A 26,664-nucleotide genomic window follows, 5' to 3' on the forward strand; every position below is an offset into this window, starting at 1 on the left:
CGCTCTGCGGTACCGCGGCCGGGCGCGGCGGTCTCCGCGTTTGCCGAAATCAGAGCCGCACCCGTACGCGCGGACGTGGGCACCGCGCGCTGACCCCGCCGCTGCGGGGCGGCCGCTTCAAAGCGGCGAAGACGGGGCCGGCGCGGAGCTGCGGGGCCGGCGCGGGGCCGGTTCGTCGTTCTCCTTCCACGCTAAGGCGCTGCTCGCGCTCGAGCCGGCTGTCCCCGCAACCGCTGGCGCGTTTTCCTTCCCGTGCAGGACTGCGTGGCGCCCGTGGCCGCGATGGCGGGGCCGCGCGGGGCCTGGTGGCTGGGCGCGCTGCTGGGCGCCTGCCTGGCCGCGCTGCCCGGCCGCGCCGCCTGCCCCCCGCGCTGCGCCTGCCGCCCCCCCGCCGAGCTGCACTGCACCTTCCGGTACCTCACCGCCGTCCCGCCGCGCATCCCGCCGCGCGTGCAGCGCGCCAACCTGGGGTACGTTACCGCGGCGGCCGGAGTTAAGGAGTTTCCAGGTTCAGGGCTAAAAGTCACCCGGAGCGCTGAATGCGCGTCCCGCGAAATTCAGAAGTGCTTGCGCTGACGGGCGGCAACGCCCGAGCGCCGCAGCGCCACGTGCGAATGTCGGGGATGGATCACGGGGCGTATGAGGGCTTCAAAAGGTTTCAGACTTGCATGAATCCTTTACGTGACCCAAACATTCTGCATCTGTAGCGTGGCACTCGGGAGTCTGAAACAGAGAGAGTGCTTTCTGGGAAACGACAGCTCAGAGCGCGGCGGGCTGGAGCATCAGTACGTGTAGTAACGTCTCCGGAGACTTTGCCGTGACTTCAGACCCACGCCCATTGCTTAGCTGAGCTTCTACCCACCCAGCTCGCGGGCAGTAACGCTGGTCTGAGTATTTCAGCCTCCAGCGTGGTTCTGTTCCGTGCGCGGGTGAAAGGAGCAGGGAATAGATTATACCCGGGCTTGGCCGGCCCGTTCACGCGCCTTGCAGCAAGGGTTCTCTGGCCTACAGTCAAATGAGGGGACCATCAGCAATATGTGACTGTATCACTTTTGATACACGTAACCTTTGAGCCGTCCGTAGGTCTACGCAGAAAATACCAAAGGAAGTTTTCATTGAAGTCTTCCCCCTCCTCTGCCTCCTGCTTCCAGGCAACAAATCCGCTCTTGTTGGCGGACCTCTCTGTGATGCTGCAGTGCTGGGAAAGCCCTCAAGTGAAAGAGGCATCGATGCCTTGCCAGCCTCTGCCGTGGCAGGAGCTCCTTGCTCTTGTACACCGAAGCCCAAAACTGGCACTCTTGTCCGCACATTTTGGCAGTTCTTGTCCCTGTCCACTGCCAATACAGTCTTCAGAAGGAAAAGTCACCAAATTTTGTGCTAGCGTGAAGGAATGACTTAGGATTTCATCTTAGAAACCAGAAGTGCTATCTACCTTTCTGCATTTCCAAAGAGTTGTTGTTTTGGTGTGGTTGTTTGTTTAAAGCTGCTGGAGTGTTCCTGTTTGACTGAACCCAGGTCTGGGATGAAATGTCTGTTCCAGTTACAACAGCTTGCTGAAACTCACGGAAACAGATTTTTCTGGCCTGGAGAAGCTGGAGTTGCTGATGCTGCACAGCAATGAGATAAACACGATCCCTGATAAGGTGTTCAGTGATTTATATTCGTTACAGGTAAGAACTAAATGACCTAATCTTAATTAGGAGATGACCTAGTCTCAATTTTTGTCACGACTTTTAAGCAATGTGCCGTAGTACTGACGAAGGGAGGCAGACACGCTGCCTGTAGCATTTTGGTTTCCTGTTTCTTGTTGTACGCAGGTGAAAGATGCGGGCCTTCAGGACCCAGTATCCCGACGGGAAATGTCCTTCCCTCCCGGTGGGCGTTCATGTGCAGTTTAGGGAGCGTGAGGAACACACCGGCAGACATCTGTCAGCAGCAGCTTAACGGGCAACTGCAGCTGCAACTCTCTCTCACATGGGAGAGAAAGATTGCAGAGCGCCAAGTCCTGCATCTGTGGCAGGAGACTTGTCTTTAGTTAATTGATTAGTATTTTTTTTTTGTGAGGACTGTTCTCCATCCAGATTTCCCTTTCCCTTCCGTACAGTCCTGTCCCTTTCTGTCCTTCATTTACAAAGGCTCCTACTGAACAGAAACTGAACGTATTACATAGAAACATTTTAATGCTTTAAAAAAATACAGTTCCTTGGTTTTATAACTTAATACATATTTGTGGGCGTGTAAAATGTAGCATTTGATGCCTGGTTTATTCCCTAACTGAAATATTACCTATGTTTATATATAATGTGAAAATCAGTAAATGTACGGGGTCATAGAGGGCTTCTGGATTCTCCGTATCTCACTGTGCCATGCAGATATTCATAAAGAAAGAAGTGCTTACATGATTATTTAGGAACAGCTCTTCTCAACTAATTCGATGTACCGGGAACGCTTACTGTCCCGTTAAATCTCCATGAGATCTGTTCGTAACTACTGTAGAGGGGTGATGGCGCTGTCGCTGGGATGAAGTACGGACATGAGAGACCTGAACGGTTCGGACAGAAAACACAACGCTATTGGCTCAGTTGCCGGGTTGAGAGGACTGGGGGTGGCAGGAGAGGCTCTGGAGCATCCAGCTGGCCAGGTTTCCCTGACCCTCGTAAAGGGCAGTGCCCTGCCCAAAAGCTTGCTTGTAAACTCCTCACAACTGCCGTAACAAAATCAGCTTTGTGCAGTCCTAGGAGCTTTTCCTCCCCTATCAACAGGCGAGATGGCAACACAGTTATAGATCATGGAATTCCATTTGGCAAATAAAATAAACTGGCACGTTTTTGCGATTCTGGACGTTTTCCCCCGCTATTTTTCAGAATACAGACCTGGCTGCTGTAACAGCGCCATTCTCAGAGGAGGAGTAACAACCAAAAGGCTGTCCTGGGTACCACGCCGAGTACTTCGGCAGTGTGCCAGACTCCTCCCTCTCGTAGTTATGAATTTGACATTTCACCTGTTGGCAACAAAACGGCACCTGAGAACTGAGGTTTGGGGAGTACACATCTCACATGAGACATCCCGAAACTGGGAACACGCTTAGCAGTTCTCTTGGTTAAACATCAAACACAGCAGATGGCTGTTCCCTGCATTTCTACAGCCGTAACGCTGGCTGGAACAAAAATCACTACAATTTATGCTCAAATTCTGCATACCCTTTTCCTCAGTGTGGTTTAACTGGGGTTTTTGAGTGAGAAATAAGCATTGCTTTAATTCGTTTTTTAATCATTGCATTTTGTAAATGTGACTGCAGAAGTGTCACCTTGATGGACTGCTGGAACAAGAACGCATCCTTATAGTCCTGCAACTAACATTGCGTTAAAAAATAATTCCTCCTACCCAGTTTTTTTTTTCCAATCACTCACATTACTGGTCTGTTGAAGTACTTTCACTTCACAGAGTAACCATGAGTCAAAATTTGTTAGGAGCCTTACAACATTACAGCACGGGTTAATACTTGACACTTGTTACTTTTCCATCAACAGGTCTTGAAAATGAGTTATAACAAGGTCAGAGTACTGCAGCAGGATGCCTTCTATGGTCTAAAGAGCTTGGTACGGTTGCATATGGACCACAACAAAATTGAATTTGTAAATCCCAACGTTTTCTACGGACTCACGTCACTGAGGTTGGTCCACTTGGAAGGAAATTTACTGAAGCAGCTTCACCCAGATACTTTTGCCACCTTGCGCTATAGCCAAATATTTAAAATATCCTTCGTGAAGCACATATATTTGTCTGACAACGTGTTGACGTCACTACCACAAGAAATGTTCTCCTACATGTCTGAGCTCGAGAGTGTCTACCTGCATGGAAACCCATGGTCCTGTGACTGCAACCTACAGTGGCTGGCAGGATGGGCACAACAGAGGCCAGGTGAGCTGAGGCTTTGGTTATGCTTTTAAATCACGTCGCAGCATCTGATTCTTTCTGAGAAAGGTGACTGTCCTTTATTTATTTATTTATTCTCCCAGAAAAGACTGGAAGACAGGATTTTTGTAGGTGCTAGGAGTAAGAATAAACAGATTAACACCATTCAGTTTCCCAGATTAAGTGAATTTCACAGCCTTAACCCATTCTCAAGCGCGGCTTTCCTTAATGGAACGGTTCCCTTGGCCAGTCCAAGCTTCTGTGCTCCTTATTCCCAGGAGAGTCCTCTGGGAATAAGGAAGGTAATTTTTGTGTAACTGGCATGAGCGAAGACCACATTGTACTCGCTCCTTTGAAAAAGAAATAACAACCGGGACTCAAGGACTTTCTCCGTTGGTGCCCTGAGCAGAGGCTGCACACGATAGTGTAGTGTCACCTCCAAACTGCTAGAGCCCGTGTCTCTCGGGGCAAGGCAGCGGAGCCCGCCTCGCACGGAGTAACACCCCTGGGACAGAAGGACGCCATACTGAGCTGCAGCCACAGCCCCCGAGCAGCTTCAGCAGCGAAAGCTCATAGGTTTTCTTGGGTTACTTTAGCTTTTCATAGGTTACCTTACGATAAATTTTGTTAATATTTTTTCAAGACAACAACTTGCTGGTAGCCGTATGTCTTTTCTAATACTAAAACTTGTATCACAAGAGCTTACTGCACTTTTCTTCCCTTCAGATGTTATAAAGTGCAAAAAAGACAGAAGTTCTGGTGCTCAGCAATGCCCACTTTGTGCCAGTCCCAAAAATCGTAAAGGGAAAAGCTTAGCGGATATTCCCGCTGCATCTCTAAACTGCACTAAGCCAGCCATACTCGACTCCCTGAAATTTAAAAACCTCACGGTGCCAGATGATGGAGATTTCAGTTCCGTGTCCCCCAAGGACTTCATTGCTCCTATCGGATCCATGGTTCTGAACATGACCGACCAAGCCGGGAATCGAGGCAACTTGGTTTGCAACGTCCACAAACCTAAGGAAATGTCTCCCATCTCCTTCGCCCAAGATGGCAACCACACCGTACTCAGAACATTGTTCTCGGCGTTCCTTGTCTGTGGCATTGATTATGAACACATTCGGCAGCTGTGGAGCATACTGGCACTGTACAGTAATTCTCCCTTAAAACTGGAAAGGAACGTCCTAGCAACTAACACGTCTTCTACTAGTTACAAATACAAGCAAATCTACTCTGAAAAAGATGACCTTTTTACGAACATAGAGATGGAACTGAGAGCTGAGCCGCCTTGGTTAATGCAGAGCAACGTGGCGTTACAGCTGGACAGGACGGCAACCACGCTGAACACACTGCACATCCAGTACTTCACAGACGCTGAGATTATTGTGCCCAGTGCTGACAAAAAAGAGGCGAGAAATAACTGGACCATCATCTCCAGGGACAACAAAACACAAACGGAGCGCACCGTTTTCGTCGGGGGGAGCGTCGAGCTGGAGTGCCACGCGGTTGGGGAACCAGCTCCTGCAGTAGAGTGGATACTGGCCGATGGCAGCAAGGTGAGAGCCCCTTACGTCAGTGAGGACGGGAGAATCGTGGTGGTTACAACTGGGACGTTCACGTTACGGACAGCTGATACTTTTGACACGGGGCTTTATCACTGCGTGGGCACGAATTACGACGATGCCGATACTCTCACATTCCGAATCACCGTGGTGGAGCCTTACGTGGAACACAGCAGCGTCAACGGAGCCCAGCTTTCTGCCTTTGTTGGCAGCACGCTCTACCTGCCCTGCACGTCCACTGCTGTGCCAGATGCTGCCATCAGCTGGGTGCTGCCCGAGCAGGTGATTCTCCAGCATTCTGTCAGAAACAAACACATTTTTGACAACGGCACCTTGAGAATCCAAGGGGTGACTGAGCGAGACCGGGGCTACTTCAGATGTGTCGCAGCCAACCAGTACGGTGTTGATCTTTTGGTTTTCCAAGTGCTGGTTAGAAAGGAGAAAACCACTCCAAAGAAAAAGCAGGTAGCTGTGGGAGAATGGGAGGGGGACGATGGCTCTGGCAACGCAATGGTGGCCTCTGCTGCCACAAAGAAACGTCCCTTAGCTACTCCAGCTACTGCGACAGCTGATCGGGAGTCTGCTGCCTCAGCACCCTGGAATCGGGTCGCACAGAGCGCGCAAAGAAGGAACGGCCACGGGAAAATGACTTTCAGGCACTACAGGGACAAAATGAGCAGGCGGTTTAGAGGACACAGAAGACAGTTTGTTTCCTCAGCCAGGAGAGTCGATCCACAGCACTGGGCAGCCTTTTTGGAAAAAACAAAGAGGAACTCGACGTTAATAGAAAAACAAGGAGAAGGTGCAACAAAACCACCTATTCAGGTGCATCCGTTCTCAAAAGAACCTGGGGCTGAGGAGGAGACATCTGGTGATCTCGTATCCCCAGAAGAAGAATTCATGATACCGGTAACAGAGGCAGCCCCTGTATCTGCTCCGGGGCGAGCAATGGACAGGGTGGTAACTGCCGGGCCCGAGGTGGCCGTGGGAAGCACCCCTGCCAGGAGGACCTCTCTCCTGGCTGCAGAGGCAGTAACCCCCCTGCCCCCTCCTTTGTCACAGCTCGTGTCGCCTGACAGCAGAAGGCCACAGATGGATCTAAAACCTACAATTACAAACTCACGGGAAAGATCTGATTTCAGTCAAATACCAGCAAGCAGAATAAAACAAATAACTGTACCAGGCGGAGCAAGCAGAACATCTACACTCCTCCCCGCTGGGCAAGGGCTGGTGTATTCTGGGGAGAGCAGCAACCAGCATTTAACATCTGCACCTCCGACACCCGTGACAGATCTCGCAGACACCAGCCAGTCTGTAACTTCCCAAAACGCAGTGGACAAGCCACGTGTCTTTACCGAGTCTATTGGTAAGACTCCCACCAAACCAGACCATCGGGTACCGGTAGCAACAGTCAGTGAGCCAAGTCCTGACTTGGGTCACGTTTATTCTCGCCATACTCAGAAACACATGACTCCTAAGCCACCACTGGACTCAACCACCATTGCTCATCAGCAGATTCAGATCATGCAGGATGTTACAACTCATACAGCCCAGGCCCAGCGGCAACATGGAAGACGCAGGAAGATTTCCGGTAGGAGACGAATTGTTAGACCAGGACGTATTCCAAGTATGAAGGAGCACAGATACAGAGCACAGACAGGATCTGTCAGAGGAAATACAGCTGTGGCTGCAGATCTTCAACTGAAGATGAAATATGTATCAAATTTACCAACCTTAAATAATTTAAGCAGCTCCATCACCCCGTTGAGCCCAGAAGCACCTCTGTCCCCCGCCTCTACCACGAATATGCCACTGGAGCGCCCAGCGGGTGCTCATCAAAACGCAGCATTCCTCGGGGACGGGGGAGATGACTCTAGTGCAAGGCAAAAAGCTGCTACCACAGTCGTGCCTTTCATTACAAAGGGCACCCAAGATACTCCTCAGCGGAAATTAGAGAGCAGCACTCCATTTCAGACGAACACTGAGAGCGTCCAGCCTGTCACCACCGGACTACCAACACCGGCAATCCACACAGCCCACACAGCTACAGAAGGGACACGTGCCACAAGCACTAAGATTTCCTCCACCCTTGGATCCGTCTCACCCAGCATTAAGCCTAGAACCTCACCAGAAAATTCCCAAAGAGGAGAAATTACTTGGGAACATCTCTTTGGAAATGCTGCACAAGAAGAGGTTCTGAAGAAGCTACCAAAACAACAGACATACATGTTTCCATCACCAGAGGTACCGACCGTGCTTCCTAAACCTACGGCAGCATTATCTATCTCCAGAATGTCTCATTTGCACGTTATGCCTGTTTCAGCAGGTGGGAACCACAGCAGTGGTTTCGTGGCTTTACACAAACCCATTCACGATGGCAGCGGTAGGTCAGAACATCTTCCCACGGCACAACCACGTTCTTCCTCCAATCCTGCAGTGAGTGCAACCAAAGAGATGGACGCAACAGGTTTGAAGCCAACAGTTGCACCTATTATGGCTCCTCAGACTGACACCAAACTCACCAGAAGTAAAATGTTCAGAGTGGGAAGAAAGAGAGGTCAGAGGAGGAGGAGGCCCCCTAAAGCACCTATGTCACAAAGCGTGGCTGCGGGGATTTCCGCTGTGAACACGGCCGGGCCTGGCGTGACAACAGGCGACTCGTTAACGGCGCCTGCCAGTCTGCCTGCAGAACCCCGCTCTGGGAGCGCCAGCGCAGGCTCCGTGACAGCAGTGCCAGCACCGCAGCTCCTCGGCGCACCAGAGGCACCGCGACACGTGCCTGCAGCGGCCACGCAGGCGTCAGGGAGCCCGGTCACGCCGGGGAACAGCCACTCGGCCACGCTGCCGCCCGACACTGGCGCTGCTCCGAGCCCCCCCACGCCAACCCAGACCACTCCACGCCTTTCAAAGCCTTCCGCCGCCACGGGCACACAACCTGGCACCGCCTGCGCAACGTCTGGGTCAGAACCCGCTCAGCACATCAGAGCCACCGCAGGGGCAGGTGAAGCATCACCCCCGAAAACGGAAGAGAGCGTTATCCAAGAAGAGCACGTAGCACAGTCCGCGTTCCCAGCCGGAACAGAGTCAAGCGCTCCCGCCGCAGCCACAGCCAGCGCTCCTGCCAGCGCGCGGCATCCCTCCCCGCGGCCAGCCCTAACAGTGGCCGTACCACCTGCGCGCGCTTCCAGGACCAACCCTTCTCCATGGGAAATCAAATTCTGGCAGAAGCCATCTGCTAAGGTCACAGAGCGCGGCCACACGGTCACCGTCAGCACGCTGCCCGTCCCGAGGCCACCGCAGCCGGCGACGCCGTATCCGCCTCAGTGGGGAAGGGTCAAGGACAGTTCTGCCAAAGGCTGGTCTGAAGAGAGACAAGATCAGGGAACCACCACCACCACCAGCCCGATAGCCTTGGACTCTTTAAGCAGAAACAATTTTGCAAAGCCCAGAATAATTGGAGGAAAATTGGCTGCCTTTACTGTGCTCGCTAACTCAGATGCTTTTATTCCTTGTGTGGCTGCTGGTAACCCGCGTCCGACTGTACAGTGGATCAAGCTAGTGTCAGGTAAGCTCGATAACCCTCTCTGGAATTTACCTTCCACTATAGACTTGAACGTGGCAGCCGTTTCGTGTGCCAGACTCGAGTATTGCTTCACACAGTAGTGCCACGAACTATCAGTGAAAAGATGAACTTGGAAGCAGTGCAAAAGAGAGGCATCCCAGCACGCCTGCTGGGCTGTGTGCCTGCAAATTGTGAAACGGCTCCTTAGGGAAATTAAAAAAACCCTATATGATCTATATTCAGCTATAATTCTGTGCTTATTGAAAAGATTTCAATATTTATTGCAGGCTACCTGCTACTTCAGAACAGTGAGACAAGAGAAAAGAAAAATCTGTCTGTGGTAACAAACCATCAAAGCAAGTTAAAGCCACGCCAAAGTGCTTCTGAGTATGCAAAGCCCCGTCTGCTTTATCCAAACATTGTCTCTACTGAGTTTTGGTTTTACTTCAAAGCTGTCACTGTATATGCAAAATATCATTATTTCTCTTTCTTACCACTAGTGTCGTAGACCAGGACAGGTACAGGGTTTTCAGGGACCGAGTAAAAAGGAACAGAAGAGAGGTTCTGACATGCGCTGTTGTCCCCTCGCTTCCGTAGGGACCGACGCTGTGGAAGGCCGAGGCGACAGCAGATGGACGGTGTTTGCCAACGGCACGCTCTCCATCCTGCGGGTGGGCCTGGAGGACCGCGGGCAGTACCTGTGCACCGCGGCCAACGCGCACGGCGCAGCACGGCTCCTGGTCACCTTGTCGGTAGTGGCCTACCCGCCCCGCATCACCGGTGGGAGGTGGCGGCTCCTCACCGCTCACTCCGGAAAGCCCGTGGCAGTGAAGTGCCGAGCTGAGGGCAGGCCTGCCCCCACCATCTCATGGGTTCTAGCAAACAAAACGCATGTCTCCGACTCCTCCGCAGAAGATAAAGTTCATGTGGAACCGGACGGCACTTTAATTATCAAGGACGTCAGTGTTTACGACAGGGGCCTCTACACTTGCATGGCTAAAAACCCGGCGGGCACCGACACGCTGGTTGTAAAGCTGCAGGTCATTGCAGCGCCTCCGGCTATTCTGGAAGAGAAGAGAGAACACGTTGAAGGAACGATGGGGGAAAATCTGAAACTCCCTTGCACCGTGAAAGGGAATCCTCAGCCCAGTGTCCACTGGGTCCTTTTCGATGGTACGGTGGTGAAACCTCTGCAGTTTGTAAACGCCAATCTGTTCCTGTTCTCCAACGGTACCCTCCAGCTCAGCAACATCGCCCCTTCTGACAGCGGGAATTACGAGTGCATAGCCACGAGCTCAACGGGCTCAGAACGGAGGGTGGTGAGCCTCGTGGTGGAACACAGGGATACGCTCCCAAAAATAGCTACCGCCTCTCAAGAAATGACTCAGCTGAATTTTGGGGATAAGTTGCTTCTGAACTGCACAGCGACTGGGGAACCAAAGCCCAGGATCATCTGGAGGTTGCCCTCCAAGGCCATTGTTGACCAGTGGCACAGGTAGGAGTCTTTTTGTCCCCACCTCTCTGAAACGTCAAACGCTGTCTTCTCTGGTGTGCGTCCAAGAGACTGTTACATCACTGATCCAATACATCGTGAACTAAATTCACTTTTAAACGTTTAACGTGGTGAAACGTCCATGGTGACAGCTTGGTGTTATACCCCTAGTAACAGAGCACATCAGTTGTCGTAACTGAGTGAGGTCTAACCGGAATGGATACAAGTCTTGTTTGAATTAATGGAACTGATGTTAGTCATATATGGACCAAATTTTGGTCATTTTATAGGAGGAAACGTTACTTACAAGAGATTTGTAAGGGTCAGGAGGAAGAGGCTTCTGTAGCCTCTGCCAAGTCTACCTTTGAGGGTCTCCCTGTTTCCCCCACAGTAACACCTCGCTTTGGGTGAGAGGCTCCCCGATCAGGACGTTCCTGGCAGGCTCATGAGAACCTGCAGCTGGGCTGAGGGAGATCCCAGTCTGTGCCCTGCTGGGATGCGGGACGCGAGGGTGCAGAGCCTCACTGGTTCACAGAGCAGTTTTCAGGGAGGCAGAGGGGCACCGTGCAGCTTTGCACCCCTACAGAGAGTCAGCGAGCGCGTGCACGTCCACGTAACAGCAAAGGCGGCAGCTGCGGCGGGTTACAATCCGCTGGGTCCGCGCGGGATGTGCACACAGTGCCTTTGGAGAGAGCTGCTGTATCGCATCGTGCTGATATACTGTCAGTCACTTTCAGTGCTCGGTATTCACCGCCAGCATTTTGTTCCGTAATTCTTTTCCTCTTTTTCTCCCCCACAACAGGATGGGAAGCCGAATCCACGTCTACCCCAATGGATCCCTGGTTATTGAGGCGGTTACTGAAAAGGACGCGGGTGACTATTTGTGTGTCGCAAGAAACAAAATTGGAGATGACCTGATACTGATGAAAGTCAGCATCACAATGAAACCAGCCAAGATTGACCAGAAACCGTATTTCAAGAAACTGGTGTCATACGGAAAAGACTTCAGAGTGGACTGCAAGGCCTCTGGTGCACCCACGCCAGAAATCTCCTGGAGTTTGCCCGATGGGACGGTGATCAATAACGCCATGCTGGCCGATGACAGCGGCCGCAGGTCTCGCAGGTACGTCCTCTTTGACAACGGAACTCTCTATCTCAACAAAGTTGGAGAAACAGAGGGAGGAGATTATACCTGCTATGCTCAGAACATGCTGGGAAGAGACGAAATGAAGATCCACATCACGGTGGTCACGGCAGCCCCTCAGATCAAGCACAATTACAAGACATACATTAAAGTGAAAGCTGGAGATACGGCGTTGCTGGACTGTGAAGCTGCTGGAGAACCCAAGCCAAAAATATTCTGGTTGTTACCTTCCAGTGACATGATCTCCTCGTCGACAGGCAGACACGTCCTGCACGCCAACGGCTCTCTGTCCGTCAGTCAGGTCAAACTCCTAGATGCCGGGGAGTACATGTGTGTTGCTCGCAATCCTGGAGGGGATGACACTAAATTATATAAACTGGACGTTCTTGCTAAACCACCTGTCATAAATGGCTTGTACATGAACAAAACAATCATGAAGGTGACGGCGGTGAGGCATTCAAAGAAACACATTGACTGTAGGGCGGAAGGGACACCTCCCCCTCAGATTATGTGGATCATGCCCGACAATATTTTCCTGACAGCTCCATATTATGGGAGCAGGATTGTAGTACACAAAAATGGGACGCTTGAGATTCGGAACATCAGGCCTTCTGACACAGCAGACTTTATCTGTGTGGCACGTAACGACGGGGGAGAGAGTATGCTGGTGGTGCAGCTGGAGGTACTCGAAATGCTAAGGCGACCGATGTTTAAAAATCCATTCAATGAAAAAATAATAGCAAAGCCTGGAACAGCCACCACATTGAATTGTTCCGTGGATGGAAACCCTCCGCCTGACGTAAGCTGGATGCTGCCTAACGGCACCTGGTTTTCCAGCGGCATCAACACTTCCCAGTTTCTCACAGGAAGCAGCGGTACCCTTACCATCTCCAGTCCTGACAGAGACAAAGCAGGGAAGTATCGCTGTGCTGCCAGGAATAAAGTCGGCTATATTGAAAAGCTGATCATCCTGGAGGTTGGCCAGAAGCCCAGTATCCTCACGCACCCGAAGGGGCCGGTGAAGGGCATCAGCGGGGAGCCGCTGTCGCTTCACTGCCTGTCTGACGGCAGCCCCAAACCAAAGACAGCGTGGACTCTGCCAGACGGCTTCGTGCTGGATCGGCCGCAGATCAGCCAGAGACACATCCTGCTGGAAAACGGTACTTTGGTCATACGAGAAGCCGCCGTTCACGACAGAGGCGATTACGTGTGTAGGGCCCACAACAGCGCCGGGGACTCCTCCGTAACTGTTCCTGTCGTGGTTGTAGCCTATCCCCCCAGGATTACAAACAGATCGCCGCAGACCGTGCACGCGATGCCTGGGGCAGCGGTCCAGCTCCACTGCATAGCGCTGGGAATACCAAAACCAGAAATCAGCTGGGAGTTACCCGACCACTCAGTGCTCTCTACAGGTAGCCAAGGGCGAGCATCTGGGACCAGACTGCTTCATCCCCACGGGACATTACTCATCCCGAATCCCCAGCCCTCAGATTCTGGCGCATACAAGTGCACAGCGAAGAACCACCTTGGCAGGGATGTCACAGTAACATACGTTCACGTCATTTGAAATAACAAATACAGCACGAGTGACTGTTAACAAAGTCTACAGCTGGACCGAGTTTGTTCTTGGAGTAAGGTTAATCAAAGGCAGCCACAGGCACGTGAGTGCCTGAACACATGTGCAGTCTGCAATGACCCTGCAAAAAAAACGAGAGGAAGGGCTTGGGGAGAATTCAGCCCAGGATTAGTACCGAGCGTTTGTTCTGTCAGTGATTAAACAGACTCAAAGAAAAACAAACTTAAGGTACTTTCGCTCTGCCAGCAAACACTAACTATCAACTGAACTGACTTTCTGGACACATACCTAGAGCTCGTCAGGAAAGGACAGGCTTTCCACATCTGTTCGGTTCTGTCCACCCCGTGTGACTGCCATCAGCGTGGCCACGTGAAGCAAGAGTGCTTGAGACCCAAAGAGCAGATTTTGTTGTGATGCAGACTGCCTTCTTCATATGTTTGAATATTTAGTATGTTTTTTAAATAAACATTCAAAGGTGCAACAAGTAGTGAAGTCGTTTTAATAACGCGGCTGTATCACACAGTCCTTTTTGCAGAGCTTTGGGACGGTTCAGACAGAACAACTTTGTTCCCATTTGTAAAAAGGCGAGCGAGCTCTGTTTGGTGCTGTTTCAGAACGTATACAGACCGCGTCTAGCAACACTATAGCTTGGAATCACTTTGCTGTTGGCACAAAAGCATTTTTTAAAGATTCCTCACTAGGAAACAACTGCATCAATTTGCATACAAATGTAGAATTCCGATTTCTCAGTTCAGTGGATAGGTCTAAGCAGCAAAATGCCTTCAGAATGGTAGGAGATCGTTACCTACACGTTTTACACTAAGGAACCATGGACTGGACTGGTAAAAAAATCGTTAAAAGATTAAGCCAGTAACTAAAGCTCAGAGGTTATTTTATTCCTAAGAGATGACAGGACAGAGGGGTGAAAATAAATGCAATGCAGCTTTTCCCCTTAAATTTGCAAATTCGGGACCACTTTTTACAGAAAGTCTGATGGATGTGCGAAGGGCTCAGTGTGACCCTTCCCTGCCTCATGCACAACTCCAGCTCTTTACATCACTTAAAACAATACAGAAATCCAAGAGTGGCGACAGGTCTCTTTGGGGCCAGTGGGATACCCCTCGCAGGAGGGTCCTCAGTGAAACCCCGCAGTGCCAGGCGACAGCAGCGTCTGAGCCCCTGCACTGACGGCTCTCGGCAGACACGGACACTCACGGCGAGAGGGTATTCCAGTCCCAAGAGCTAAAGGCAGATTCTGCCTCATTTAGCATCACAATCAACCTGGGGAATTTTCATTTTTAGCTTGGATTGCGTCAGGCCATTTCCTGACATCAGCCACATCCAGTTTGCTGTGCGCTGAGGCAGCAGTATCCACAAAGTGCTCGGATTACCTGAACCCCACTGTTAACACCTGTAACAGCTTCACCTACTGAAAAACAGCCAATCTCTTTAAAGAAATCTGGGCAGAAATAGCTTTTACCTGAGTAAGACTTACCTGCCTGCTCTAAAAGCCACTCACACTCTCCTTGCCCACAGACCTCGCTGTAGGGGTGTCACTTCATCCCTGTCTTCTGCCTCCCAAGTCCTCTGAAGCTTGCGCAGGGCAGCCTTATCCCCTCCCCACGAACTCCTGACTGTGACACCACCTAGAAACTAGCAAACTGAGTTAATACAAAACAGAGAAGAAATATTCCTATGTGTATTTTAAATGCCCTGCATGTTCCACTTCCCAAATGAATGATTTTTAAATAGCACATACAGTAACTCCCAAATGACATAAAATAGTAATAAATCTATTCTGTTTTTTCAACTCTAATGCAAGCAAAATTATGACACATTTGAACGGGTTTGGATAATAACGACCTGTTTGTAGTAATTCTGATTTACAATTTACCTGTGGTTTTGTGCTCAGCCGGTGATACGCAACGCTCACGCTGCTGAAACTCACCCAGCAATCGGGACTCCGACGCGGAATGTGAAATGCTGACCGTACGGCACCGCTGGCGGTCGCGGGTAAGGGAACAACTCCTGCAGGGCGACTTCGGGGTAAGAGCTGTCAGCTACGGCAGCGCTGCGGCCGCAGAAGGGACGTTGGCGGCGTTTCCCCCCTCACTCTGTGCAAGCTGGTACGGGGTTCGTTACCGAAGGCAGCGAGTGCGACACGCTGGACTCGGAGATCTCCCCGCGGGGGCTGAGCGACACCTGCTCCGAGCGTTCAGCCCTTGTTCCTGTGCCGTGCGCTCACCGCTGATCACCGGTGAGCCTTACATTAAAAAGACCAAATACGAAATACCGCTACTCCTAGGAGGTTTATTAATGTTACGTTGTGGCTTTTAATATAAACGTTAAGAAGTTCTAATACAAGCAATAAACCCACTTCAGCACCTTCTTACCACAATGAGCAAGAGAATCGGTACTTTAAACAAGGAACTTTATAAAGTGCATATGAAAATTACAGTCAAATAAACACAATTTAAACTGATGCTTGTTCTACCAACAAAGAAAGAGGTGAACGTTGTAATGAACAAATTAACTTTATGCCAAAATCGAAGTGCCTTTCAGTTCAGTAGTTTGGTCCAGTGCAGTTCTTTTTTTAAAAAAAAAAAACCTCAAACAATGTAAAACAAAAACAAGAATAAAAAACCAAAAAAGTGTTTCCCACAAATAAATAAGTTCAGCATTCTTTGTCCTCTTTAAAAGTAACAGGACCTAAAAAGCACCAAATTCATAAAATCTGCAATAGCATTCTTCAAATAGCCCGACAAGTCCATACATTTAAATCCAGTTAAACGCAAAAAAAATCCCCAAACCCAAAACCCCACCTTGTTACATGTTCACATCAACTGCAGCACAAAAAAAAATAATTGAAATAATGAGAGAAGAAAATTAAAGTCTGCTTTCTAGCAAGAACTAGTGCATTGAACTTTGAATGTTCTGTTCTTCAGTGCAAACGTGAGGTGACGTCTCCTTTCCGCCTCGGGTCAGAAGTGCGGAGGATGTCCGTACTGGCTCACCCCTTGCTGCGGCTGGCTACCTGGTTGACAAAGCAAAGGGAAGCGTTTGTGCCCCACGCCTGCGCTCTACAGAAACGCGCCTGTACTTCATGCAGCGGTGCAACGACAGCCAGTCCCTCCCCCTACACCCAGCACGCAGGAGGTGCTGGTTTCCTCCCAGACACTGCCTGCGGTAGGGCTCCAGAGGTGAGGGGAGAAAACGCACAGCGAATTGTGACTGGGCCCCAGCCCCCATCCCGCAGGTCAGCCGGGCTTCCCTGGAGCCCACCGAAACCCAAGGGCCGCGCTAGCACCAGAGCTCTGGCGCTGCACCGCCACCGCAGCTGCCAGCAGGTAACTTACAGGTACAGGGCAGCATTTAGATGGGCAGAGCGCCTCCGGAAAGAGAATTCCACGTTCCATACACATACGGATTGCGTACATCTCTGCGCACACTTACTGGAGAGCTGCTTCTGCAGCTGCCTGACCAGCGCCGCCGTCTGCTGCTGCTGCTGTGTCTGCTGTAGGCCTTGCCTTGGGAACTGCAAGAGAACCATGAAAAATGAAAGAACTGGGCACAGCGCACGTACCACGCCAGGTAACGGCAGCAGCGCTCGGCCGGCGCGACCCCGTCAGCTGCGGACAGAGTGGTCAGCGGCCCCTCCCCAGCAGATCCTGGAGCACATGGACACATGGAACACACTTCGAACTGACTGTCACTGCCCTCGTGCCTCCCCAAAATATCCACCAGTTCCTCTGCTTACCAACGGCTGCTGCGGTTGCATGGGCTGGAGACCAAGTGCCTGCTGCTGCCCCGGCTGCTGCCCCGGCTGCTGCTGCAACTGAAAGCAGATGGGCACTGAAACAACAGCAACACGACACGAACGCTGCCTCCAGGAACGGCTACGGGCCGAGCAGCGCGGCTTCCCGCGAGAGATTTCCAGCAGGGATCCGGGGGCCCCCACAGCACTGGCCACTGAGGGCCCCACCCGGGAGAAGAGCCTCACTGCTCTCCACCTTCATCATCAGCCGCACCAAGGCTGGCACGGAGCACCGGTAACAGACCAAAAATACTCCAAAGCTGGTGCATTCATTTACTACAACATCCAAACATTTAGATAACATTAAATATTTGGATAACATTTAGATACACTGTCGTTCAACAAGAACTGGCACAGAGAGCCGCCGCATTAAAATGGAAACATGAAAGGAACTCCAGCTGTCAAAGGGCCACGGGATGAATGACTGTTCATGTCATTCACTGCCCCTGTGCCAAGCCCTACTTATTTAGCTGATAAACCGATACTTACCTCCAAATTAAAAATATCAAATCAGAATATAGGAAATAGGCCAGACAGGAAGCAAGTCCTTCAGTTTAATTCCAGCACACATTCTAAGGCCAGACAGGGGAGAGCACAACCACTGCTCTTGTCTCAGCACATTCAGCTGGGCCATTCTCAAATTTACCTTCTCCAGAGCATTCTACAGCCTTGAAGAACAGGAGTACTGAATATTACATGGATGTCCAGAGCTCTCCTTTGGAAATCCCAAATGCAAACAATGAACTACCGCACTCAAACAAAAGCAGTTTGGGTTTCTGGCTTCAGGCTTTAGACCTGAAGACGTGCACGCGAGTGCGGTAAAGCCATCACCTGATGTGGGATGTTCACGCTCCCTTCCCGCACTGAGATTTCCCGGTCTCCGTGCAGCCGGGCGCTCACCTGGAAGAGTCTGTGCTGTCGCATCTGCTGCTGCCTCTGCCGCGCCGGCTCCGGGGGCAGCTGCACCGAGCTCAGGCTGGGGTGAGCACCCGCGGCCGAGGCACCGTCCAGGCCCCCTCCCACCAGCGAGCCTGGCTGCAAAGGCTGATGGCTCAGTCTGGGGGGGAAAATAACGGGTTACATTTCATGTACAGACAGAGCACAAGTTAGTCTAGGAGTACTCAACTATAAGCTGCCACATCAGACTTCCATTGAGCTAACAGGTGTCAGGTTTTACAGGGAGAATGTATTTCCAAATAGGAATGCTTTGAAGAATATTCCATAACAGAAGCCATACCATTGCCCAGTAGCTGATGTAGGTAATAACGTTCCTCCAAACAAGAAGAACAGATCCAAGCGTTCAATTCTTGCTTTATGAGGAAGGGTGATGAGCTTCTACATTTCAAGCAAGAATTCCACGTAAGTGCTAAAACATTCTCTCAACCAAAACATCTCATAGTTACATTACTATAAATTTAAAACTGATTATAAAGACTTTTTACCTCCTAAAATACTGAAAAAAAACACACCAAGCAAGAAATGCTTTCTTAGGAAGTTATGGGAGTAATTAATGTTGGCAAAGCAGAAAGGTATACATGCGGAAACCATGTAAGCCAGTTCGTTATCTAGCTTAGCCGTGTAAACTCGGCGGAGCCAAGGCAACTCGGGCTAGCAGCTCCGCTCCGAACGCAAGGCGCCCCGTAGGGTTCGTACACGGCTGCCAGCAAGGTCAGGGCCAAACTGTCTGAAGAGCCACAAACTTAAATAAAGCTTTAGACCTCAAAAGGCAGTTGCCGCAATGTCCCCAGCCGTGAGAAGCACTGAAGCTCACCGCGGAGTGCCTGCCAAAGGCTGGGCGTAGGCAGCAGCCTGCTGCTGAAGGTATCCGCCGGGCTGCTGCTGTATCTGCCGCAGCCTCTCCATCAGCGTGGGGCTGGAGCGCGCCGCTGCGTAGGCTCGCGGGTTGTAGCCGGGGGAGAGCACCACCCCAGCAGGCTGCTGCTGCTGCAGAGGCATCTGAGTGCTGTACATGGTGTATCCGTGAGGCACGCTCTGCGGGGAACACGGACAGAGGCGTAACCGCTGTGCCCCTGTTTCAGCTTCCTTAGCTACAGAAGGAAGAGTCGGCCCGTATCAAAGGGCCAAGCCCCGGACAAGTGGGGGCACGTCAGCGAGACGCAGGGCTGCACCCACGTCCCGACCTGCGGGCCCCGGCGCCGGCTGTGCCCCACGTGTGTCTGCGGGCCAGGCAGCTGGCGCGTGTCACGCAGAGTGGGGTGGAGCGTGCACCAAACACCCCTCCCGGGGAGGCACTCGGCAAGCGTGGGGCCTTGCTCCACAGCGGCACCTCTTCTCTTTGCTTCCTCCCCACGAAACCCCAAGTACCAGAATGGCATAATAAAAAGTTACTGGCATCACTGTCTCACCAAAAACTGGACAATCTCAGGCTTAACGCTGAGGCACGCTTGCCTTTACCAGCAATAACATTACAAAAAACTGGGAAGTAACCCTGTTAAAACCATTCATGAGCTACAGCATGGGGAGACCACAAGCATCCCAGAAGAAGCCCTCGCCGTCACCCTGGGGAACACGCACGAGGCAGGGCCCGAGCACAGGAAAGCAGGCTGGGAGGTGAGGAGCTGTCAGGACCCTTTTCAGGCAGACCCTCCAAGGGAGTAGCGCAGTACCTGTGCTTGCTGTAGCCCTGGGTACTGTGGAAGCTGAGACGGGGGTCGAATTTGGGGAGTGAAAATAGCAGCTTGGTCCATCGGCTGACCCTGAAAGACACATCACCCGTCACACGCAGCCGGCACGCCCCAAACAAGCAGCTGTCCAGTTCCAGACACAGAGTCATGGGGAGGCTTGGCCGTTCCCTTCAAGGCAGCACCGGCGCTCAGGGCCAGGCTGCCGAACTGCACTCACGCACAGGGAGATGGAGGGATTGACTTTTGGCTGTTTCTGACACCACTGTGACACTGTGGCAGCGAAGAAACAGCCGTTTCCTGAGCAGAGGTCTGGCAGACAGCCTTCAGTGGGGCTTTGCAAAGGATTAGGAAGAAATGTTCTGTCTGCAAGACAGCACATTGAATCGTACAGGAGGCTCAGAGTGAATGATGACATAAATATACAGCTGATATCTTTCTCAGGCTACCTGGTTACTAGCATTCCCCCAGATGAAGCAGGCAAAATGCTGATTAGCAGATTTTATGATGACATACAAAATACCGGTATGATAAATGGGTAACACAAGCATCTCCAGCTCCCAACCAGTACGGCTTGGAAACAGCAGACAGCCTAGGCTGTTCATTTCAAATTGCCTCAGTATTTCTGCCCAATTAATGGCAAATCATTCAAAGATTTCAACTATAACTGCATTAGTATGTTTTGAAGCACCAGAAAAGAGGAAAAAATAAAATGTTAGATTGAATTTCAGGACCAAGATTGTAAAAAACTGGCAAATGAGAATGTGCCAAGGATACCACCCAGTCTGTGTTTTGTGTGCGACTGTGATGCTGCACAGCTGCACTTGATCCTACCCATCCTACTCAAAAAAGCTCAGTGGCAGATGAGCTGGAAGCAGCAGTGCTCCCTCCCTGCAGCTGCCCAGGTCACCAAAAACCAAACAAAAAAATCCGAATCCAACAAAGCCTTTTGCCATTTTAACCGGGATATCCTTACAGGGACGTGTTGTAATTTAAGGCTAAAAGTGACTTGGGTAACACACTGCAAGCCGCAACATTACAGTCAGGGCTATGAGGTGGAAAAGAAAATCTCAGATGGGATAAAGTTCTGAAGCACCACGGGAAGGCACTCTCCTTTATCTGCTCCCATCCCTTCAGCCCTAACGCTACCAGACACTAACAAGTCCGCGAGCACAACTGGCAGCCCTGCCGTTCAGCCGTTATCCTGGACTGGGTTTAAAAATGCGTGCATCCCCATCGACAGGCCTGGGAAACCCGCAGAGCTGCCTGCTGTGGGGGAACCGAGCAGCGCCAGCCCCCGGGACCACGTCAAAGGAGCCACCGCGGGGCGGGGAGCGCCGGTACCAGAGCTGCACCACGCAGGCAGAAGCTACACCAGGGTTTAAAAACAAGCCAGTACCTCATGGAAAATTCTGAAGAACAAATTAGGGAGTACGGGAAGTCTGAACAGAGTAACATCTATCAGTCCTGACAAAAGGTCAGGATAAATTAAATGTATCTGGAAAAACATCTGCAAAATCAGATGGGGAGCTCTCTAAACAACAACCTGATAGGTGAGAAACAAACGCTGAACAGAACGCACGCCTTGCAGACAGACGCAGTAAAAGGATGTCAGCCAAGTTCAGCGGGAAGGTGCTCAAGCACTTCAGATTTTTCTTTTTTTTTTTAAACAGAGGCAAAAGAAGAAAAACAAACAAAAAAAGAGCAATAATTTCTCTGAGTAAATTGGTTCTGAAACTTTTTCATAAGGTGCCATTCACAAGATAGATAAAGATGTGAATTAAATTCACCCCAAGGTGAAATCTGGTAAAACTCTGACTGACTCCTAGAAAATCCGGTGCCTTGAGCTGTCCCTCGCAGTAACACAAGCCGCCTCCTGGCTCTGTGGAAGCTGCTTCGTGTGCTCCCTTTCGATTCTGGGACAGGCAGCCCGGTGTGCCCAGGAGCACCCTGTCACTCCTGGCCGCGCGGGACGCACAGCGTGCCCCCGCAGCCAGCGCAAGCTCTAGCGATGGACGTTGGGTTAGGCCCTGACTCTGTAGGAAGTCACTAAGTACGCATGCTTTTAACAACATTCCCGTTTCCCTAAGATAGGAAGAAAGTCCTGCAAGCTAACTCTGAAACAGCTTTTCTAATTAATAATAACTGGAAAGCTTTCCACCACAGATATTAGGGGTGAACCTTCCTGCTATCATTGTTTTACCCTAGAAACAACGCAATTCTATGAAACGTAATAATTTATCAGCTAAGTGTTAGCTGTAGCTTGTTTCGGAATAACAAGACACAGTTATTCTAATAACCACACATCCTGCCGTAGCCTGGGAACGGTCAGTAGCAGTACCAGGCGGTACAGTGTCGTGCTCAGGTGGGACAAGCAGCATTTTGGAAACTACAGCCCACGCGGGCCAGGGGAGCGGACCCTCACTGCCCGAGCTGAGCAGCACAGTGGTGTCCTGCCACAGCGGGAACCAGCCTGCGCCAGGAATGGCTCCAAGTGCTGCCTGGGGAGCGCTGCTGGCTGCGCTGGCCAAAAAGGGCGCGTGGTCCATCCCCCACCACTCATCTGACGCGGCAGGCACTGCTGCCCCCACCTTACGTCGTGGCAGAAGTTGCCACAGCAGACAGCAGCGGAGACAGGCGCAGAACGGGAACACGTCAGCCATGCTTAGATGGACATGGCATCGGACATGTCTTGCAGCTACTCTAATCTTTCACCGGGAGAAACACAACAGAAGAGGAAAAAAATTAACCAATGATGCAGTTATAGGAAATATTTGTAATAAAAAACATTCTATGTGTGCAAGTGTATTCACAGCCTTCCCACATGCAGCCACCGCGCTACCGAGCTGAGGGGCGTGCCAAAGCGCATCATTCTCGCCAAAAGCCAAGTGTGCAGCCTGTGTGTTGAAAGAAATGCATGTTTGTGCAAAAGGAAAAAGTAAAGAGAAGGTCACGGTCTCAGAGTGGTTACCATGATGTTGTCAAAGCCATCCTGAAGGGGTACAGCGGGGCTAGAGACATCCTAAAGGAAAAGGACAGGCGAGAAAATAGCAGAAAGTACAAAGAACACACCGTTAGGCTCAGGTTGTTAGTGGGGCAGTACAGCTCAGCTGAACACGCTCAGAGAACGCTGGTATTCAGGAACGCTAACAGGGCCCTTTCGGGTGGTTTTTATGCTAGCGAACCTCAATACTTTAATGACATTTATGAACAGAAACTCTAAATGAGGAAAGGACTCCCAGGAGCCTACTAATGCTATACATAATCCTGAACACTGTTTAACAGGTCGCAGTTCCTAAAGACCCTGCGCCATAGCTATCTGTTTTCCAGAGCACAGCGTGTACGGCAGAGCACCAACGAGCAGGGTGCTCCTGGATGTACTGACTGCACGAACTGCCCGTGGCAGTGCCAGGGATTCCAGGCTCAGCAGGTAATTTCACTCTGCAGCTGCAGAAACGTAAAAAACAAAGAGGAAACCTTCCTTACTTAAGCTCTCCCTAACAACATACACCGCACAGCAGCAATGGTGAATTGTTTGTGCGTTCCATCACAACGAAAGTTGTAAATCCAAGAAGGCAAAACAGCAGAAGTGGAGAGACGGGAGCGTCCCCCTCTGTGCGCTCCCCAGCACAGCTCGAGGGACCGGGCTGGGTGTGCCACTGCCTGGCAGCGACCGGGAAGCGAAGGTGGGTTTGGACAGCTCTGTTTGACTTGGTTAGGTCAGCGTAACTCACGCTGACTTACTGCTAGAACAGAAACGTGGCTGGTACGGGCCCGCTGACCGATGAACGTCCAGCATGTCACACGCCAGCTGAAACATGCACCTGAGCCCACCCTGCTGAATTCTAGTGCAACTTCTACACTGTAAAAGTTCGATCCAAATGGTATGGACAAGTTCCTCACAGACACCGAATTAATCCTACTTAGGCACGGACTGACGCCGTCATGGTAAGTCCGTTCTCCTTACTGACACCTTGTCTGTGCAGCACTGCGGAGCAGAAGTTACCTGCTGTTCTTAACACCGCAGATACTGTCTGTGCTTGGAACCAGAAGGGAAACACAGCATCTTTTGTCTTCTAAATGTGACAGTGTAAAACAACAGCATTTCTTAATCGTGAGGTTAAGGTGTTATTCTAGATCTTCCGTTATTGCTCTTCGATCCACTCAGCCGTAAGCAGTGATCGTCACTTGTTTCCTCAGGGTTCCCACTTCCGTCTGTACTCTGTCACAGTAACGGAAAGCCAGCTGGACCTGACACTGCCACAGTGAGATACTGCCTAGCTTAAGAAACCACGGTTCAGCGCGGAGCCCAGTACCCCAGCACAGAGGGTACCCAGTCCTTAGCACCCCCCAGTGCTGGCAGGGCGCCGGGGAGGGATCAAATATCCACTGCACCACTGATATTATAAAACACACACCCAGGGCTTTGGGGGCTGCCTTTATTTTTTTGGTAGAAGGCAGCACACACACAGGGAGACCCCCCTAGTTTCACAATTATGAACAGCCCCACGTAAAACCGGTGTAGCCCATCAGCAATGTGAGCACTACAGAGGGCTTTGCGTGCCTGATAGCAGAGACTGAAAGAGGGAAAGAAGGACAAAGAGGGAGCTCTAACACAACAGAGACAGCGTGGGAGAAGTTATGAGGATACTTGCTGAAAATTTTTACTAAAGAGGGCACTTCAGAGCTTGAGGCAAGGCAGCCTAAGAGCAAGGTAATATATGCTGCAGTGAGCGTAAGAATGGGCACAGAAGGACTTTACAATACAGGTGAGAAGTTATTGGTTTTACCACCAACTACTGTATACATATTATCTGGGATCCAAACCCCCATTTCCTGTTCCTACGCCACCAATTCAAAAGCAGCCAGTCTGCAGCCACACTCTGAAAAGCAGCTCAGGCTCCCAAGGGTGCACAGCAGCCACGTGCGGTTTGCACACAGCAGCTGTACTCTGCAAAAATGTCAGGAGAAGAAATACCAGCTATTTCTAGAAAACATGGGCCTCTGTGCACACATGTATGGCAGTGGCTCCTGCTGGACTTCCTGGACTTTTTAGTTGTGCAGGGCATTGCTGTGCCACTGCTGCTTACTTGTAGCTTGGTGGCACGCAGCACCATGCAATTCCGCTGTGAAAGCCTCAGTGACACAACGGGGAACAAGAGCACGGTCAAGTAGCAGAAGCAACACCTGATTTTATGAAACACAGGAAAAATAGAAGGGGCTAAGAGACCAAAGGGCAAAGGAAGTTCAAAAGCAGAGGGCTCGGGTAAGCAGTATTTGGGGAGTTACTGCAGCTGTAAACATCAGCTGGCTCCCCACTCTGTAAGCCTATGCAGGGCAAGGAGCCCCAACGGACAGCAAAACCACCGTGCAGCTCTGCAGACTCGGGGGTTTGGACAAACCTGCTGCAGAGAGCGTGCCTGCGCTTGCTGCCGGAGGAGCCGCTGCTGCTGCTGCTCTTGCTGCAGGAGTTTCATCTGGAGCAACTGCTGCTGAGGCGTGACTGCGTGGATGGAGGGGGGCTGCATCATGGTGCCTGAGCGCCGCTGCAGCATGTTCGACAGGGCTTGCTTCGTGTTAGCCGGAACAAAGGAGCCTGTCGGGTCCAGCCTGGAACCACCTAAAAACCACCCAAAACACAAAGGTGTTCTCTGCCTTCCGTAGGAACGTTGGTACAGATCAGCTCCTGTTTGGCTAGCTCTGCAGTAACGATGATAAACTTCTCTCTGTAGAGGCAGTGAACTGGACTAAACCAGATTACTGGTCTGAAGAATTAAACAGGCAACAAAACTTTGAAGCCTGCCACTTATAAATGAATACAAAAAGTACAAAGGCTATGGACTGTTGCATGTTCTACATCACATAAAACATTTGACTAGTGCTGAAAAAACAAAGCTGCGTGTCAGATCAAAAGCATGACAGGAACAGCTTACGATGGCAAGGCAATTTTATCATGAGATGGCAATAATTTACGTACTCTATTTGATAAAAATCATGCACTTATCTATATGTTAGACTTACAAAGGTAATCTTACACAGGTAATCTTACATGTATTTTTTTTAAATCAGCACTTCCTTAACTTTGCAGCCACTGTCTGGTATTTTCTGAAGACTTTTACGGATTTAAATGCAGGTCTGGTTGTATTTGGAGCTTCAGAAAAAATACTTAACATTTATAACTGGAACCAAACTTCTAAACTCCTGAATAATATCTGAGGACAGAATGGTATTTCTCAAAACATCATAAACTGCTGCCCTCTAGAGCAAGTAAAGTACCTATGGGAAATTATATACGCAGTAACTGGAGGAAACAAAACAGGCCTACCAATAATTACGTACATATCCCAAAGCCTGAAAAAAAAGCGAGCCCACGGATTTATTTATTCCATCTAGCAGATGTTAAATGAGCCACCATGGCTCTTGGTATGAACCAAAGAAGAAATCACCCAAAGCTCATTGGTTCCCTTTAATCATCCCTCTCGTACTCCACTCCTCGAGGAACTTCTACCAGCTTTCCCACACTGTCCCCACAGGAGGTCGTTTTTGCTTATCTACCAAAAAAGTTTAACAACAGCTTAGTAGAGACAGACCTACAACTGATAACAGAAAGCCCTTCAAAAAAAAGCCAGCTAACGAAGGAATAAAACAAACGGCATTGGCAGACGGCCTGCTTTGGAGACAGTCAGAAACAGAACGCGGTTGCAAGTCCGTTTTTGTCCTGTGCCAGAGGCCGAGGCCCAGCCCGTGGCCACGACGCTGACCGTACCTGGCGGCAGGGGCTGGCCCTGCAGGAAGAAGGCAGGCTGCTGCGGCTGTCCCATCACGCTGTACCCCCACAGCGCCGGCTGAGGGTGCTGCATCAGGTGGGAGGAAATCGGGGAGTAAGCGGGAGGCACTCTGTATAAGTTGTTCTGTGGATATTCCTTAAAACATGCAGTAAAAGTGAAAGTGACTGAC

General features: G+C 50.7%; 2 protein-coding genes across 2 annotated transcripts in view; one reads left to right on the forward strand and one right to left on the reverse strand.

The window, feature by feature from the left end:
* The first annotated feature begins 279 nt into the window (after window positions 1–279).
* On the forward strand, window positions 280–13,748 carry IGSF10 (immunoglobulin superfamily member 10). Its single transcript, XM_086755008.1, has 6 exons — window positions 280–470; window positions 1,541–1,670; window positions 3,531–3,921; window positions 4,642–9,042; window positions 9,637–10,534; window positions 11,334–13,748. Exons 1-6 carry the CDS (start codon window positions 283–285, stop codon window positions 13,240–13,242), a joined length of 7,917 nt encoding a protein of 2,638 aa, XP_086611134.1. The 5' UTR covers window positions 280–282; the 3' UTR covers window positions 13,243–13,748.
* Window positions 13,749–15,541: 1,793 nt separating this feature from the next.
* The window catches only part of MED12L (mediator complex subunit 12L), a 131,274-nt gene continuing 120,151 nt past the window's right edge, over window positions 15,542–26,664 (reverse strand). The window contains exons 37-45 of the mRNA XM_086754304.1: window positions 26,474–26,630; window positions 25,110–25,327; window positions 22,679–22,729; window positions 19,693–19,782; window positions 18,837–19,057; window positions 17,966–18,122; window positions 17,009–17,086; window positions 16,705–16,786; window positions 15,542–16,285 (exon numbers count right to left, since the gene is read on the reverse strand). Coding sequence (XP_086610430.1) covers window positions 16,233–16,285; window positions 16,705–16,786; window positions 17,009–17,086; window positions 17,966–18,122; window positions 18,837–19,057; window positions 19,693–19,782; window positions 22,679–22,729; window positions 25,110–25,327; window positions 26,474–26,630 — 1,107 coding nt within the window. The 3' untranslated portion in view covers window positions 15,542–16,232. The remainder of the gene's footprint in view (window positions 16,286–16,704; window positions 16,787–17,008; window positions 17,087–17,965; window positions 18,123–18,836; window positions 19,058–19,692; window positions 19,783–22,678; window positions 22,730–25,109; window positions 25,328–26,473; window positions 26,631–26,664) is intronic.

This window comes from Chlamydotis macqueenii, chromosome 9 (assembly GCF_036417535.1).
Source record: "Chlamydotis macqueenii isolate bChlMac1 chromosome 9, bChlMac1.mat, whole genome shotgun sequence".
In the NCBI taxonomy this organism is placed as follows: domain Eukaryota; kingdom Metazoa; phylum Chordata; class Aves; order Otidiformes; family Otididae; genus Chlamydotis; species Chlamydotis macqueenii.